Here is a 15469-nt window from a genome sequence, read left to right as displayed (position 1 = left end):
ATGGAAATACTTACCCAATGTTGTCAAAACAAACAATAGTCAACTTACTGACATCTCTCATTGAATGAACGCAACCGGGGAAATTATCTTATTAATGGAAAATACCGAGAAACCTTCTCTGTGCACACACGGGATGAAATTGAGGAAAAGGAAGAAGAAATGACATCATACCCAGCGTCACTTGAAGCTCTTCGTGATTGGTCGATGCTGCAGTACCAGGAACGCCCAATGGGCGTTCTTGTTTAATGACGGACACGCCCATGCCGCAGACGGACCCTACTCGAAGCAACCGGAAGCAACACAAGACTACACGCAGCAGATCTGCAGTACACCATATGGCCAAGGGTGGCTCCCATTCACAACTATTAAAGGCTGTTTTACTTTGGCGAAAGTCATATATAACAATACACTACATTTATAACTCTGTTACATCTGCCTGAAATTGATTTTCCCAGAAAATGATCAGTTGAAAGTTTAATGTAAAATTTTAGAAGAATTTTAGACCATCATTTCCATAACACAGCTGGACTTTATTCCACATAAAGCCCAAACCTGCCTACCATGAAAGATTACATACATTGTTCAAGAGTTCACCATTCTTACTCAGGTTGAAATGGATAATGAAAAGACCATAAACCATTTCTGTGTGTTTAAAATCAGATGCTCATTGTGTAATCATGCACCTGTGTAAAGTGAATAAATGCATTGCTAAATGGAGGTTCCTATCTCTTATAGGAAGTTATGACTTATAAAAATATTATGAACAAAATATTATGAACAAAGTTATTCATACCCCTGCCCTGGGGCCCTGGCAAATATTGATTTAATGTTGATTTTCTCTTGACCATATGTTTGTTCTGACTGAAAATTACACTGTCACGTGGCTAAAGGTTGTAAGACAATGTGGTAGAAACATGGAATCAAAAAAAGAAGTGTTTTCATCTTTTTTAGCATTTTTATGAAAAATGTGATGATAGCTGTCTAAACTAACAACAGACTGTGCTGAAACTAACAACAGACTTGAGCAGTAGAGCTTTCATGATTGCTCTCCGTGGTGCTGAAAGTCTTGGTAATAGTACAATGATTGAACGATTGCTTCAAACAGAATGTGACAGTGTGGCATGAAATGTTCTGAAACTGTTAATGCAACTGTGATATAGAACTTCCCCAGCTTGACATACGTGAATGGAATTTGAGTATTACAGCCTATACCATTCTGTCTGAGCAAGCTGAGCTGTTTCTTAAAATGATCTTTCTTATGCCCTCAAAAATATGCTGATAGATAGTTGAATGGGAATAACATCTGAAACTGAACTTTGATCTACCATGTTAATGTGGGCATGAAATGGATTATATTGGACTAGACTATATCAATAAAATAACCTATACTGTTATACACACTTACTGTAACTATTTCAATAGTTTATTGCATTTGCTCTAAATATACTGCACAATGGAAATAATTATTGGGAATCCAGTGTGACTAAATATGTGCAAGAGTTTTCTGCAGTAATCAGTCAGTGCAACTTTTCTGGAAAATGTCATTCATAATTTTTATCACTTTGAAAATGAGTCATACATATATATATATTTCACAATGATTAATTATGCTTTAGGCCTGCTTGAATGTCATATGAAGTGTCTTGTACTTTTGGGTTATTTTATCATTACTATGTATGTACAGCCATGTCTTTTGGGGATTTCTGGGCAAAGAGACCATTTGGTAAATTGCATAAACTTGATACATTCAAACACCCACTTGGTTCAGCAAAGGCATGGCTATCTCGCCAGCAGAATAAGTGGAACATATCTCAATGGTTTGAGGGCTTTTGTCAGAAATAATAATTCCAGATAATCGAAAGACACTTTTGACAATGACATGTACAACTAAAGCAAAGATCTGGAACAGCATTATGGTTGGCAGTATAGGCACCATTTTCTTTGTGTTACTTGAGCAGCCTTCTGAAGGCTTTCACAAAATGTCTCTGACTGTAGTCTATTCTCCATCATGATTACATGATATTGGTTTTCCCATATATGGAATGCATTCAATGGGTTTTTGACAAAATTGCGGGACGAATCCTATATTCTCTGGTAAAAGGGATTGCTTTCCCCAATAGGACTCCATTACAGAATTACCAGATTACATGTGTGAAGTGTCCTATTTAATGAAAAACAACAGTAACAGTCTGTGACTGCTTCCTTAAACTGTGTGTCCAGTTGATTTCCATCCTGTTGGTAATATGCATGCATGCCCCTTCTATAGCTGTCTCTATGTCAGGCCATTATTGCAGGGTAGTCATTAACAAACCAGCCTGCCATACTGTGCATGCCAGATTGACAGCTTAAATGTTTACACATACAGTATCTGTTTGCTTGGATTAGTGGTGTGTCTATTTTTGTGTCACTGATTGAATTCATAATTTTGCTCATACTCTCTCTCTCACTCTCTGTCTCTCTCTCTCTTTATTGCTTTTACTCTCTGGTTACCTTCTCAGTCCTGTGAGGATGAGTCTGCAGGAAGACACCACATTGAGGGAAACAGAGTGGGAGGTGTCAACAACAACACATGAAATCTCTGACCTCAATATCAGCTATGATGGTGGCAACGCCTCAAGTGACCCCATCTCGGTGGCAAACATCACCATGGCTCCATACTATCAGCACTCGCTGGTCATGGGTGTTGTGTACACACTGACCTACCTGTTTATCTTCCTGCTGTGCATGATAGGGAACGGCCTGGTGTGTGTGATCGTGCTGAGGAACCATCACATGCGCACAGTGACCAATCTCTTCATCTTTAACCTGGCCATCAGTGACCTCCTGGTGGGCATATTCTGTATTCCCACCACTCTGCTCGACACTCTCATCACAGGTACCTGTGCTGTCTGTTTGTATTTACCTTACTTATCTTATTTACCTGTCTGTTTGTATTTAGCTTACATATGCCAGACATCTCATTCACATCATATTTACCTTACATATGTCAGACATCTCATTCACATCATGTTTACCTTACATATGCCAGACATCTCATTCACATCACATTTACATATGCCAGGCCTGCATCACATGGACAGCTGTTGCTGTGAAATACAGGGAACAGGTTATCACTGATCCATGGGGTTATCTAGTATCACTTTTACATCAGGGGAGATCCACCTGGTTCAGAAGGTTCAGAAGGACTTTTTTTGTTGTACAGAGACCTGTGGCTGGCTTCCTTTCTAACTGGCTGAGACCAGACTTATGGTAAATTCACAAGCTTTTGTAAAGGTTCAGGCCTTGGTCCTTTTATTCTTTAATGAGTATTAGGCTATAGTTCATATCAGGAGAAAATGACTGTGGTCAAAATTACACCAAGACAAGGTGTGAGACTGCAGCTTTACTGGGAGAAATGTTACCCACAGTAAATGTGAAGTAGGCCTAACAATAGAGTCCCGAAGCCATGACGTAGCGTTGCCAAGGCAGCAGTTTCACTGGATCTAAACAAATCAATCTAACCATTGGAATCGCCATAGCGGTGGCTTTCTATTCTATTTCTATTTCTAATCTATTTCAATAATTTCACAACGTTTCTAAGACGTTAGTATATTTTTTTACACTGTAGGAATCACATACTACAACATATATTCATACCAACACGATCAAATTCGTGACTACAGCGTTTTATTTTAGCATGGGTTTCCTCCGTAAAAGAGACCTATGTAACTTCACAGCATGCGGTTAAAATCCTTAAATTCACGGACGTGTTTTTGCTTTATTTTTTTGGCAAAAAACGTCGCTCTTAACAGCCGCCAGTCTTTGAGAAGACGTGAAATATCCACTGGAATTGTGTTTCTTTCTATTACACCTGCCAGGGAATCCGTGTTATGTTGCTAAGCTGCTGCCTAGCAGGTAAACACGTTTAAATGGATATATTTATTTTTATTAGCTAGAAATGATGCCACATGTCTAAATTCAATGCTATTTATGCCACTTCGAAAGTTTGTTTAGATCCAGTGATTCTGCTGTCATGGAAACGCTACGACACACTTGGGGACTCTATTCCACATGTGGGTGAGGTCCATTCTTATACACTTATTACACGGCTCTTCAGAGTGCTGCAGAAAGTTCCATTCACATTCCATTTGCATGTCTGAGTTGTTACTCTCATCAGGCAGTGGATAGTATGACAGGAGTCGTGTAGTTGAAACAGGCTTGTTGATATGGCAGTCAGAGCCCCTGCCCAACTATACTGACGACTTTCAACACAGTTCACATTGAAATAAAAAAATACAATCAAATAACAAACAACAACAACAACAATACATCTAATAATAAAGTCAAATACAATAAAATAAAAACTTGTTGATTCAAAACTGTTAAACCCTAAAACTAGTCTACTGACACAAAGTGCCCCAATTTCAATGTATCTTCTCTGTAAAGAAATCTTACTTGATTGTTCATTTTTGATGAAAAATGAAGATGAAGATGCTTGTTGTTATCATTTCTTATGTTGTGTAGTAGAGTAGCCACTTTTGTCTGGGTTGGATTCTGTAGGAGTCAGGCATAGCAGCAGGCAGCTTGCCTCATTACCTTCTACCCTCTTTTGGAAGTGATGTTCACGCCACATCTCCCACCAACATGAGTATGCTATCCTCTGGTGGTACTAATTTAACTTCAATATTTTCTATCAGGTCTCAACTTACCACAAGGCTGTCTGAAAGTCCACCTAATGGTTCAATAAAAGGGCACATCTCTCTGATGGTGGATTTTTGTGCTTTCAGGACTGTCACTTTTTGCTGTTAGGTTTGGGTCCAATCTGAAATAATGAAAGGGCTCTGCCTCTGGAGCAGCCAGTCTCTGGTGACGGAGTGTCAGAACAACCATGTGACTCTATGGTTCTGAGAAGGATGGTTCTGATCTGGAATGGCAGTAGAATAATATAATAATATAAGGAGAATTAGGTCAAACAGAACTACCCAAGCCTTTTATTGGCCTGACTTTGCACTAGTATTTTATTGACTGTCTATGCACAATTTCAACCAAATTTTGCTGCTCTTATTTTTTTCATTATATGTGCCCTCTTATTTACTTATTTACTTACTTTTTTTGTTTACTTGAATGTTATGTTTGTCTGTGGACCTAAATTGGTAAAATATGTCTAGTCTTCACCGTGGGATAGTGAGAAACGTAATTTCGATCTCTTTGTATGTCTGGAACATGTGAAGAAATTGACAATAAAGCTGACTTTGACTTTGACTTTGACTTTGAGAATACAGTATATACCGCTGATTTGATTGATTGGTTGGATGTTTTTTTTTTTTTTTTTTATTCATTCATTGATTAATTCATTGATGCATTTGATTGATCGGTCTTTTTGACAAACTATCATACATGTATGATTCACTTTTAATATGATTTTCGATCCAGAGGATCTTATCTATTCTATTCTAAGCTATTGTATGCATTGCATGCATGTGCTTTTGATTTATTTGATCTGTGTATACACATAATTTATGGTTTAAATGTATTACAAAAGCAATGCATTCACTTATGTCATTTCAAATGGCCTCAGCTTTTTTGCTCTTGAAATACTGAATTCCTGATCAATGATTCATCTCATTCACACCATAAATACAGTACATCCCTGAGAAAATGCTTCCAATGCAAATAAGCTCATTATTAATGGAGATCACATGTCAACATGAGCAAGCCCTCTCTTAGAATTGAGATAGTTGCCTTGGTGTAGTTTTTGCCATTTCATTGCCTCCATAACATTCAAATCCTCAATGGGTGCAGTAATATAATCAATATGTTTTCATTAGAACATGTTCATTCATTATAACACTAATCTGTTATCATCAAGGGATCTTTTTTCATTTTAGTACTTTGCCAAAGTTAACACATTTCTTCTTTTCTAGAGACTTCTTAAATCTTTAAACTGACTCTCTATACTATGTTTGTTGAACAGGTTGGCCCTTCAGCAATACAGTGTGTAAAGTGAGCGGTCTTGTGCAAGGGATGTCCGTGTGTGCTTCCGTGTTCACACTGGTGGCCATTGCTGTGGACCGGTGAGTGTATACTTTTTACAGATGCACCAAAAAAAAAAAAGGGTACAAACCCAATCCGCGCAAGTTTTTAAAATATTACTTACTGTAATTGGTGTTGATATGTGACAAATTAAATTTGAGTCACACAGGAAATGACAATGTACATTTTTGCAAAACACAGAAATATATAGGAAACTAGATGTACCGCATAGCGGTACAAAATATGACCGCCGCTCAGTCCTGTACATCCATTCTGCGAAAATAAATCATATTAAAGGGGTGGTTCAGGATTTTGGACATAGGACCTCATTTCCAAGTAAGCAAGTGTGATATTTATCAGTGGAGACCGTTTTCAACACGTTTCATCCAGTCGTTCTAATTGCAGAGTTCGCAGGTGCTAGGCTAGCGCAAGTCAACGGTATGTGCTAGCCTGCCACTAAAAACAGTCTTACCTACTCCAAAGGACACTCGAGGCAAATTCCAGACAATCGATGTAAATGTCTGTGTTGATAGAATAGTGTAAGAAATACAACTACCCTCGCATCGCGTTGCAATAGTTATACTTTGTTCCCTGAAGTTGGTAGTAGTCATTTTGCATCTCAGCGGCGGACTGATATTACCAAGGCTACTACTAGGTATCCCCATTGGAGTGCGCTTTACTGTTTACTTTTTGGCGCAGTACTACTAACTGGAGCAAGTATAATTCCGCCGCTGCTAAGACACTAGTCCCTCAAAATGTAATGCGATCGTTGAAATGCAAGGATAGAATAATGTTAGAAATAAAACTATCAATTCAGACATTTACATCGATAGTCTGGCGTTATAATTTATTTGCCTTGGGTGTACTTTGGAGTGGGTAAGACTGTCTTTAGTGGCAGGCTAGCACATACCGTTGACTTGCGCTAGCCTAGCACCTGCGAACTCTGCAATTAGAACGACTGGATGAAACGTGTTGAAAACGGTCTCCACTGATAAATATCACACTTGCTTACTTGGAAATGAGGTCCTATGTCCAAAATCCTGAACCACCCCTTTAATGAATTTGTCTCCATCTTCTACTCCATCCCCCACTCTTGAAACTTTTGTGTATGCTTGTTTAGATTGTGTGTGTGCGGGCCGCTGGCCTACTGGCGCTGCAAAGGTGAATAGATTTGTAGCACTTGCCAAAAAAATTGTAGCATTGTTATACAACTTTTAAAATCTGTAAACAATCACAAGTAGGGCAGTTCATCACAGTCCATCCATTGCAACTGGACTGATGAAAGGTACACCTGTAGGCTACACTGTATTTGGGAAAAGCAGAAGGTAGCAGCATAATGTATTTATTTATTTATTATTAAACAAAACAATCCCTGTCAGTTCCATGCAGTTTTCAACAGCTATCAAGAAGAGAGGTCATGTCATGGATATTTGTGAATGTTTCTTCTTCTACATGCATAAGTTTAGTCATCTAGTTCAAATGATATTCAGCTTTATTGTCAATGCACAAATTAAATACCAGTAGTCTAAAACAAAATGCAGTTTTACCCAGTGGTGCAAATAACTGACATGTCCAAAAGGGCCTTCATGAAATGCGTTGCTAGACTGTTCATACACATTTTAACGGGCCAAGTTGAAGAGCTACCGTCCGTTATTGTTCGTGCAAATAATAGGCTGATTCATGTTCTCTTGCATTTTGAGAACTATGAGGTTCCAACCAAGCTAAATCTTTTAAGAAATCGAAAAAGAAATCGCCGGCAGATCAGAGTTCAACCAGCCTAGTCCATGGTAGGCGCTCGATAGAAATATTGTTTAATGACTTCCGGTTTGGGCCATGCTGGAGTAAGAAGCAAGAGAGACGAGCTCCGGCCTAACTTGCCTATAATTTTCCTTTAAAGTGTTTTTAACGCCGTATAACTATAATAAAACTACTGTTATAACGTCTTATATTAGCCACGAACATATAATGAGCACCTCTAGACACAGTCGACCTCAGCTGCACCGACAACGCGGAACACCATTGCTAGCAAGCTAGCTACTATGGCCTCCCCAGCTAACGAATGCTCCTCTAGGAATGGCGATGGACCAGTTGGTGGAAGAGCTGTCAAAGCAACGTGCCAGTTTAAGAGAGGATATTTCCATCCTCATTCAGGAATCTGTTGGCCCTTTGCAAACTTCTATGAACGCTGTAAAAGAGACTGTAGATAACTTTCAAACCCGCTTGACTGCAACGGAATCCCTAGCAGGGGAGAATTTTGAAAAGTTATTCGCAGCAGATGCAGCAATCAAATCTTTGCAAACACAGAATACACAGCTCCTGGATCGCATCGAGGATTTAGAAAACCGCTCTCGCAGATCTAATTTGAGAATTGTGAATGTTCCTGAAGACAGTGAAGAGGGCGAGGATCCTGTGGTGTTTATGTCAAACTTGCTGATGGGCATTATGGGCAGTGAGGTTTTTGACTCGCATAGAGTGGGCAAAAAATAAAGGTCGCATAGAGTGGGCAAAAAATCTGAACATACTCGAAAGTCTCCTCGGCCGTTTGTGGTATGCTTCCAAAGATTCCAGGAAAAGGAGCGGGTACTGCGTTGGGCTAGACAACATGAGCTGAAATACAAGAATTCTACTCTGAGAATATATCCTGATTTCAGCGTTAGTCTGTCAAGGAGACGTGCGGAATTCAACAACATCAAGCAAGCACTTTACAAGAAGGGAATAAAATTCCAGTTACTTTATCCAGCCTGTCTGCGAGTCTCATTCGGAGGGAATTCGCTTAAATTCGACACACCAGAGGAATCAAAGGCGTTCTATGATCAACAGGTGATGGCTCAAGAGTAACCCGACGGATTGCTAGTGACTACTTTGGCTGGCGGCTAGTTCACCTCCGTTAATGTTATCAGACTGAACTTTGCTTGAGGAGAGATGATGTCCTCACCAACTGATAATAGCAGCATAAAAGGACTAACACGGGCATTTTGAGGTAAATCTGTACTGTTCCCAGCCTACTATGTGCATTTACTCTCAAACGCTAAATTGACTTTGTTTGGGTTCATTCTAAACTGACTCATGTGTGGAAGGTGGTGGCTACTAGCCATATATAATGTTAGCTTACACAATGTTAGTCACTGTTTAAAGTTGCATCTATCGTTGCTTAGGCTCATTGTCGGAATAGTCTGTCATAATGTGGCGAATGTTAGACGGCGATATTGATTATTTTAAAAAAGCTTCAAGTATAACTTTTAGATGGCCAAAGGCTCTCCCGTAGGTTAACGGCTTAGTTAAATAACGCACCTCCGGAAGATTCAAGATTTAGAGGGGGGCCAGCGGTTTGCCTATGTTCAGGAGGCAGACATTGGAGATTTGTGTGTTATGTTTAATTTTGGGATGGGTTTAATTATTGACATAACCATTTTTATGTATTCTATGTTAAAACGGGTTTTTATACTGCCAAAGGGTTTTTTGTGTTGTTCATTTTCTTTGATTATTATTTTGGAGCAGTTGTTGACATACGTTTACCTTTCTGCTATGGGGTGTAGCTACACTCCACCTCATTCCCCTCCTTTAATGGCGCATGGCTGATAGCACAAATAATAGTAGAGCAGAAGTAGGCGCGCCATCCACCCGATTCATAAGCTGGAATGTTAAGGGCATGAATGGGCCGATTAAGAGGTCACGAATATTTTCCCACTTGAAGAAATTAAATGTGGAACTAGCGTTTTTACAAGAAACTCACTTGACCGTAGCAGATCAAGTTAGGCTCAGGGAAACTGGGTTGGACAGACCTTCCACTCTGCCTTTAACGCTAAGGCACGGGGAGCGGCAATATTGATCCATAAAAAAATATTATTTACGCCTTCAAAAACTATCTCTGATCCTCAAGGACGGTTTATAATAGTGACAGTTTCCCTCTTTAACACCCCTGTCGTACTTATAAGTGTATATGCCCCTAACTGGGATGATGTTGGCTTCATTAATAAACTCACCTCCCTGATTCCAAATCTAAATTCTCATAGGCTCATTCTTGCTGGGGATCTGAATACAGTGACTGACCCAGCTATAGATCGCTCCAATCCTAAAACTTTAACACGTTCCAAAATGTCCAAAGCTCTCTGTGATTTCATGGATCAGACTGGCTGTGTTGACCCATGGAGGTTTTTCTATCCACACAGAAAAGAATTCTCTTTCTTTTCACACGTTCATCATACATACAGTAGAATAGATTATTTTTTTATTGATAAAATACTCCTTCCCACAGTGAAGAAAGTAGAGTACACTGCCATAGTGGAATCAGACCATGCACCAGTGATTCTTGATCTTGTTTTCTCTCAAAATCTAACGCAGCGCAATACCTGGAGACTGAACACAGCCCTATTGGCAGACAAACAGTTCTGTGAATTCATATCTAAAGCAATTGATGAGTTTTTGTTATTCAACAGATCAGACGTAATATCACCATCTACTTTATGAGAGACATTGAAAGTTGTTATTAGGGGAGAAATTATGTCATACTCCATATCACGTAATAAGGCAAGAAAACAGAGGGAGCAAGAACTAATTAACTCAATAAGAAACATAGACCGCCAGTATTGCACAGCCCCAACTCCAGAGCTATATAAAGACAGAATCACTCTGAAAACTCAGTATGATTTATTAACGACGCAAAAAACTGAGAGGCACCTCCTGTGGTCAAGAGGACACTACTATGAGCATGGAGACAAAGCAGGTCGCTTTTTAGCTTACCAGCTGAAATGCAGATCAGCGTCTCGTATGATCCCACAGATTGTCAGTGATTCACAGTTGACAATAGATCCAGTTGAAATAAACAATACTTTTAAAGCATTTTACTCAGACTTGTATACATCTGAATTTCCTCATGATACATCAAACATGTTACAGTTTTTAAACAATTTGGATATCCCTAAGATTGATTCGGCTGTTAGGACTGAATTGGACAAACCTTTGCAACTACAAGAGATCTCTGATTCTATCCAGAAAATGCAAAGTGGTAAAACCCCAGGGCCAGACGGCTATCCTGTGGAGTTTTACAAGAAATTTTCATCTCAGCTAGCTCCCATTCTTCTTGAAATGTTTAACCACTCATTGAGTCATTCAAAACTACCACAGAGCCCAACAGAGGCATCTATTTCACTTCTATTGAAACCTGATAAGGACCCGCTTAAGTGTGGGTCATATCGGCCAATTTCACTTCTAAACACAGATGTAAAGATATTAGCCAAGATCCTTGCCTCAAGATTAGATACTGTAATGCCCCAAATAATTTCAATGGACCAAACTGGATTTATGAAGGACCGTCACTCTTTCACAAATATTCGTAAACTGTTGAATGTTGTGCACTCTCCAGCATCCAGGGGTATTCCAGAAGTGGTGTCTCCCTTGATGCGGAGAAGGCATTTGACAGAATCGAGTGGGGTTATCTGTTTGCCGTATTAGAAAGTTATCTCTTATGTCCGCCTGCTATATACTTCCCCAAAAGCATCAGTAATAACTAACAAATTGGCTTCCCAACTTTTTCCTCTGTCAAGGGGTACCCGACAGGGATGTCCCCTCAGTCCTCTTTTGTTTGCGTTAGCTATAGAACCCCTGTCAATTAAGTTGAGAACATCACACGGCATACATGGGATTCACAGGATGGGAGTTGAACATAGGATTTCTCTATATGCTGACGATTTATTGCTCTATATATCAGATCCAGTGTCATGTGTCCCTGATGTTGTGGAAATGTTACATGTATTTGGGCTTTTCTCTGGCTACAAATTGAACATGTCCAAAAGTGAATGCTTTCCAATCAATAATTCAGCTCTTCAGATTTCGGATACTGCATTCCCTTTCCGCATTTCCAAGTCTGGCTTTAGATACTTAGGCATACAGGTCACCCGTAACTTCTCTGATCTTTATGAAGAGAATTTCAAACCCCTCATGAGAAAGCTAGAATCAGATCTTCAGAGATGGTCAGCCCTATACTTATCTCTCACAGGTAGAGTTAATTGTATAAAAATGAATTTTTTACCTAGATTTTTGTATTTGTTTCAATGTCTCCCAGTATTTTTGTCCAAATCATTTTTTCAGTCTTTGAATAAGTTAATCTTTTCTTTTCTGTGGGATGGTAAAACTCCTAGAATCCGGAGGGAGTTTCTAGAGAGACCCAAGAGCCAAGGCGGCCTAGCACTTCCCAATTTAAGGAATTATTATTGGGCGTCAAATATACAAAAAGTTATTTACTGGTTTCATTCTCCAGAATTGGAATGGTGCCAAGTTGAAGCAAACTCCTGCTTATCAACATCTCCCTCTGCTTTGGCTACAGCAAAATTACCTTTCTCACCATCACAGTATACATAGCCTCGTAGTACATTCTACTCTCAAAATGTGGGCGCAATTTAGACAACATTTCAAACTTCTTGATTTTTCTATGTGTAGCCCTATTTCCAATAACCACCTCTTTCCCGCAGCCAGAATGGATCATACATTTACACAGTGGCAAAGAGTGGGTCTTATTAGATGTAGTGACTTTTATATAGATGGCCTTTTTGGCAGCTTTAATAACCTTACAAAGAAATGTAAACGGTCAGATTTATTTAGATATTTTCAGGTCCGTCACTTTATCCAAACATGGAGTGTGGACCTTTCCAGCCTTACCAGCAAACTCAGAGTTGGACAACATCTTACAGATTCCTGTGCAGAGTAAAGGCCAGATTTCAATTATATCCAACACAATACTTTCTTTTCAAAAGGTGTCATTAGATAAAATCAGGACTGATTGGGCTGAAGAACTTGGGATGGAGATATCTGATGCAGCTTGGGACTGTGCTCAGAGTAGAGTTAATGGAACATCCTCCTGTGCCCGCCTCAACCTGATACAGTTTAAAGTTATTACACCAAATTAAAGCTGTCCAAAATCTATCCAGACATTGGTGACCGCTGTAATTCTACTTCAGCAGACATGGCTCATATGTTTTGGACTTGTCCAAAGTTAAGAGACTTTTTGGTCATCTGTTTGCAGAACTTTAAATGAAGCGTTTGACACCGATGTGAAGCCAAATGCAGAAATGGCCATTTTTGGTGTACTAGTGAGTGAAGTCTTAATGACTACTAATAAGAAAAACGCGTTTGCCTTTGCCTCCCTTTTGGCTCGTAGAAGGATAGTCCTCGAGTGGAAATCTCATCAACCACCGAATGCATCAGTCTGGCTTAAGGACCTGATGCTATTCCTAAAATTAGAAAAAATTAAGTATTTCTCTAGAGGATCAACCAATACATTCCATAAAATATGGGATCCATTGTTGTCATACTTTGAGAGGCTTAACACTCTCCCCCCAGATGATCTAAGGCCCTGATAATGTAAGACCTTGCCCAATATGCACAATTGTGTGTTGTCTGATATATGATGTGCCCTCTACACGGAGTGGGAATTACTCCCCCCCTCAACCTCCTCCTCCCCCCCTTCCCCTTTTTTTTTTTTTTTTTTTTAAATGGCAGTATATGGGTGGTGTGGGTGGGATGGGTTTGATTCAAAATAAGAAAACAGAAATCAAGAAGAGACTGTACCTGAATGTATGGATCTGTTTTGTCTTACCTTTCTTGAATAAAAACATGGTATAAAAAAAAAAGAAATATTGTTTAATTTTGCGGTTGAGATATCCACACACTGCCCCCCCCCCCTGCGACGTGTTCGCCCCCAGGTTTCAGAGCTATTCTAAATGCAAAAATGCATAAAGGAGTTATGACAAAACCGTGACTGTTAACCAGGGTTGGCAATTCTGCTTCCTGTTTGCTACCTCAATTGAAATGCAATGAAATGAAATGAAATGCAGGGGGGGGGCCTCAGCATATGATATTTGTTTTGTTTTGTTTAGCCAAGGTGGAGAATATTGGTTCAAACATTTTTTTTCTTCTTTTCCTCCCCTCTCCACCCCCCCCCCCCCTTTTCTCCTCCCTAAAAGCTTCCGCTGCATCGTTTATCCCTTCAAGGCTAAGCTTACCCTGCTTGTTGCCAAGGCTACTATCGGTTTGATATGGTTACTGGCCCTGGCCATCATGTTCCCCTCGGCAGTGATGCTGACTGTTGAGCAAGAGAAAGATAGCATGGTTCTCTGGCACAATCGCACCTACCCGCTGTACTACTGCTACGAGACCTGGCCTGACCCGGAGATGAGAAAGGTCTACACCACTGTATTGTTCACCCACATCTACCTGGTGCCTCTCACACTTCTCGTCCTGCTGTACGGGCGAATTGGGGCCAAGCTTTTCCGCAGACACGCGTTGGCCAACGTGGAGCACCCGTGCGCAAACCCGCCAGTCAAGTCCCCCAAAACACAGCGTCACGCGCGGGTCATCAAGATGCTGGCGGTGGTGACCTTGCTGTTCATGCTGTCCTGGCTTCCGCTCTGGACCCTGCTGATGCTGACTGACTACGCGCGGCTGGAGGGCGACAAGCTTGACCTCCTCACCGGATACATCTTCCCCTTCTCCCACTGGCTGGCCTTCTCCAACTCCAGCGTGAATCCCATTATCTACGGCTACTTCAATGAGAACTTCAAGAAGGGCTTTCAGGACGCCTGTCAGACTCAGTCCTGCTGCTTCAGCGTGCCTGGGGGGCCAGTGGATAAGAGGAGGGGCCGGCAAAACTGGGCTCGGGGTCCCAGGGAAGTGGTTCTGGCCACCAACCTGGGGGTGCGGAACCGGGTGCACACTGACAGCGACCTGGTGGGGTCTGTGCATTTGGAGATGGAGAACCGGACAGAGGGGCTGGTTGTGGAATGCAGGAACTCTGGGAAAGAGAGTTCAGGAAGCAGTCGCGGATTGAAGAGCACAGACCTTGACAAGCATGATGCAGAGATTATCTCTCCAAAACGAGCTGTGTGCTGCCAGGCCTGGGAGCTGTGAAAGGCATTTCAATTGAGTGAACTCAGGTGAATCTGAAGAAGAAACAGGCTTTAAAAAAAAAGCTATTGAAAAGGTGTCAATTTGGCAGAGCATCAAACATCATATGGTGATAGAATAGCTTGGGCTCTGGGGAAAAAAATCTGAACAAAAAAGTAGGCTAGAGTAAAAAAAAATACGGTAACACTTTACTTGACGGCTGAGTTCATAACACATTCATAGCAGCTGTCATAAACGGCACATAAAGCATTCATGAGACATGACTCAACATTCATACCAAGCCTTTCATGAATGTGGAAGACAGAACAACAACAACAACAACAATAAAAGTCCAACAATCGCAAAGCAGCATTGCCGTTTTTGTTCCAAACCTCTTACCTGATCACGTCACATCTGAGTCAATGGGCTACTCCAGTGCCAAAAAGACAGAACATGGTCAAGAAAATATTTTTTGTTTCATAAAAATTTATTTGTTTTATGATGTAACCTTTGCAGATGATTTCTCATCTTTTGCTACTGGGAATGTCCAACCACTCCAGGTTACACAAATACGGGTCAG

At 40.5% G+C, this 15469-nt stretch overlaps 1 protein-coding gene across 1 annotated transcript; it reads left to right on the top strand.

The window, feature by feature from the left end:
• The first annotated feature begins 2613 nt into the window (after positions 1-2613).
• On the top strand, positions 2614-15166 carry npffr1l3 (neuropeptide FF receptor 1 like 3). The gene is made up of 3 exons (XM_042081392.1): positions 2614-2875; positions 5954-6053; positions 13971-15166. The coding sequence occupies exons 1-3, from the start codon at positions 2647-2649 to the stop codon at positions 14911-14913; spliced, it is 1272 nt and encodes a 423-aa protein (XP_041937326.1). The 5' UTR covers positions 2614-2646; the 3' UTR covers positions 14914-15166.
• The last annotated feature ends 303 nt before the right edge of the window (positions 15167-15469 follow it).

Source organism: Alosa sapidissima, chromosome 23 (genome assembly GCF_018492685.1).
Source record: "Alosa sapidissima isolate fAloSap1 chromosome 23, fAloSap1.pri, whole genome shotgun sequence".
NCBI classification, from domain to species: domain Eukaryota; kingdom Metazoa; phylum Chordata; class Actinopteri; order Clupeiformes; family Clupeidae; genus Alosa; species Alosa sapidissima.
Note: the sequence above shows the minus strand (reverse complement) of the source record. Positions and strands in the feature narration are given on the sequence as shown.

What these genes read in the sequence shown, in the direction of transcription:
- npffr1l3 (XM_042081392.1), top strand. Translation starts at nt 2,647, where the DNA reads ATGGCTCCATACTATCAGCACTCGCTGGTCATGGGTGTTGTGTACACA. An exon ending in GCTCGACACTCTCATCACAG is followed by an intron (nt 2,876 to 5,953) that starts GTACCTGTGCTG and finishes TTTGTTGAACAG; the next exon opens with GTTGGCCCTTCAGCAATACA. An exon ending in GTGGCCATTGCTGTGGACCG is followed by an intron (nt 6,054 to 13,970) that starts GTGAGTGTATAC and finishes CCTCCCTAAAAG; the next exon opens with CTTCCGCTGCATCGTTTATC.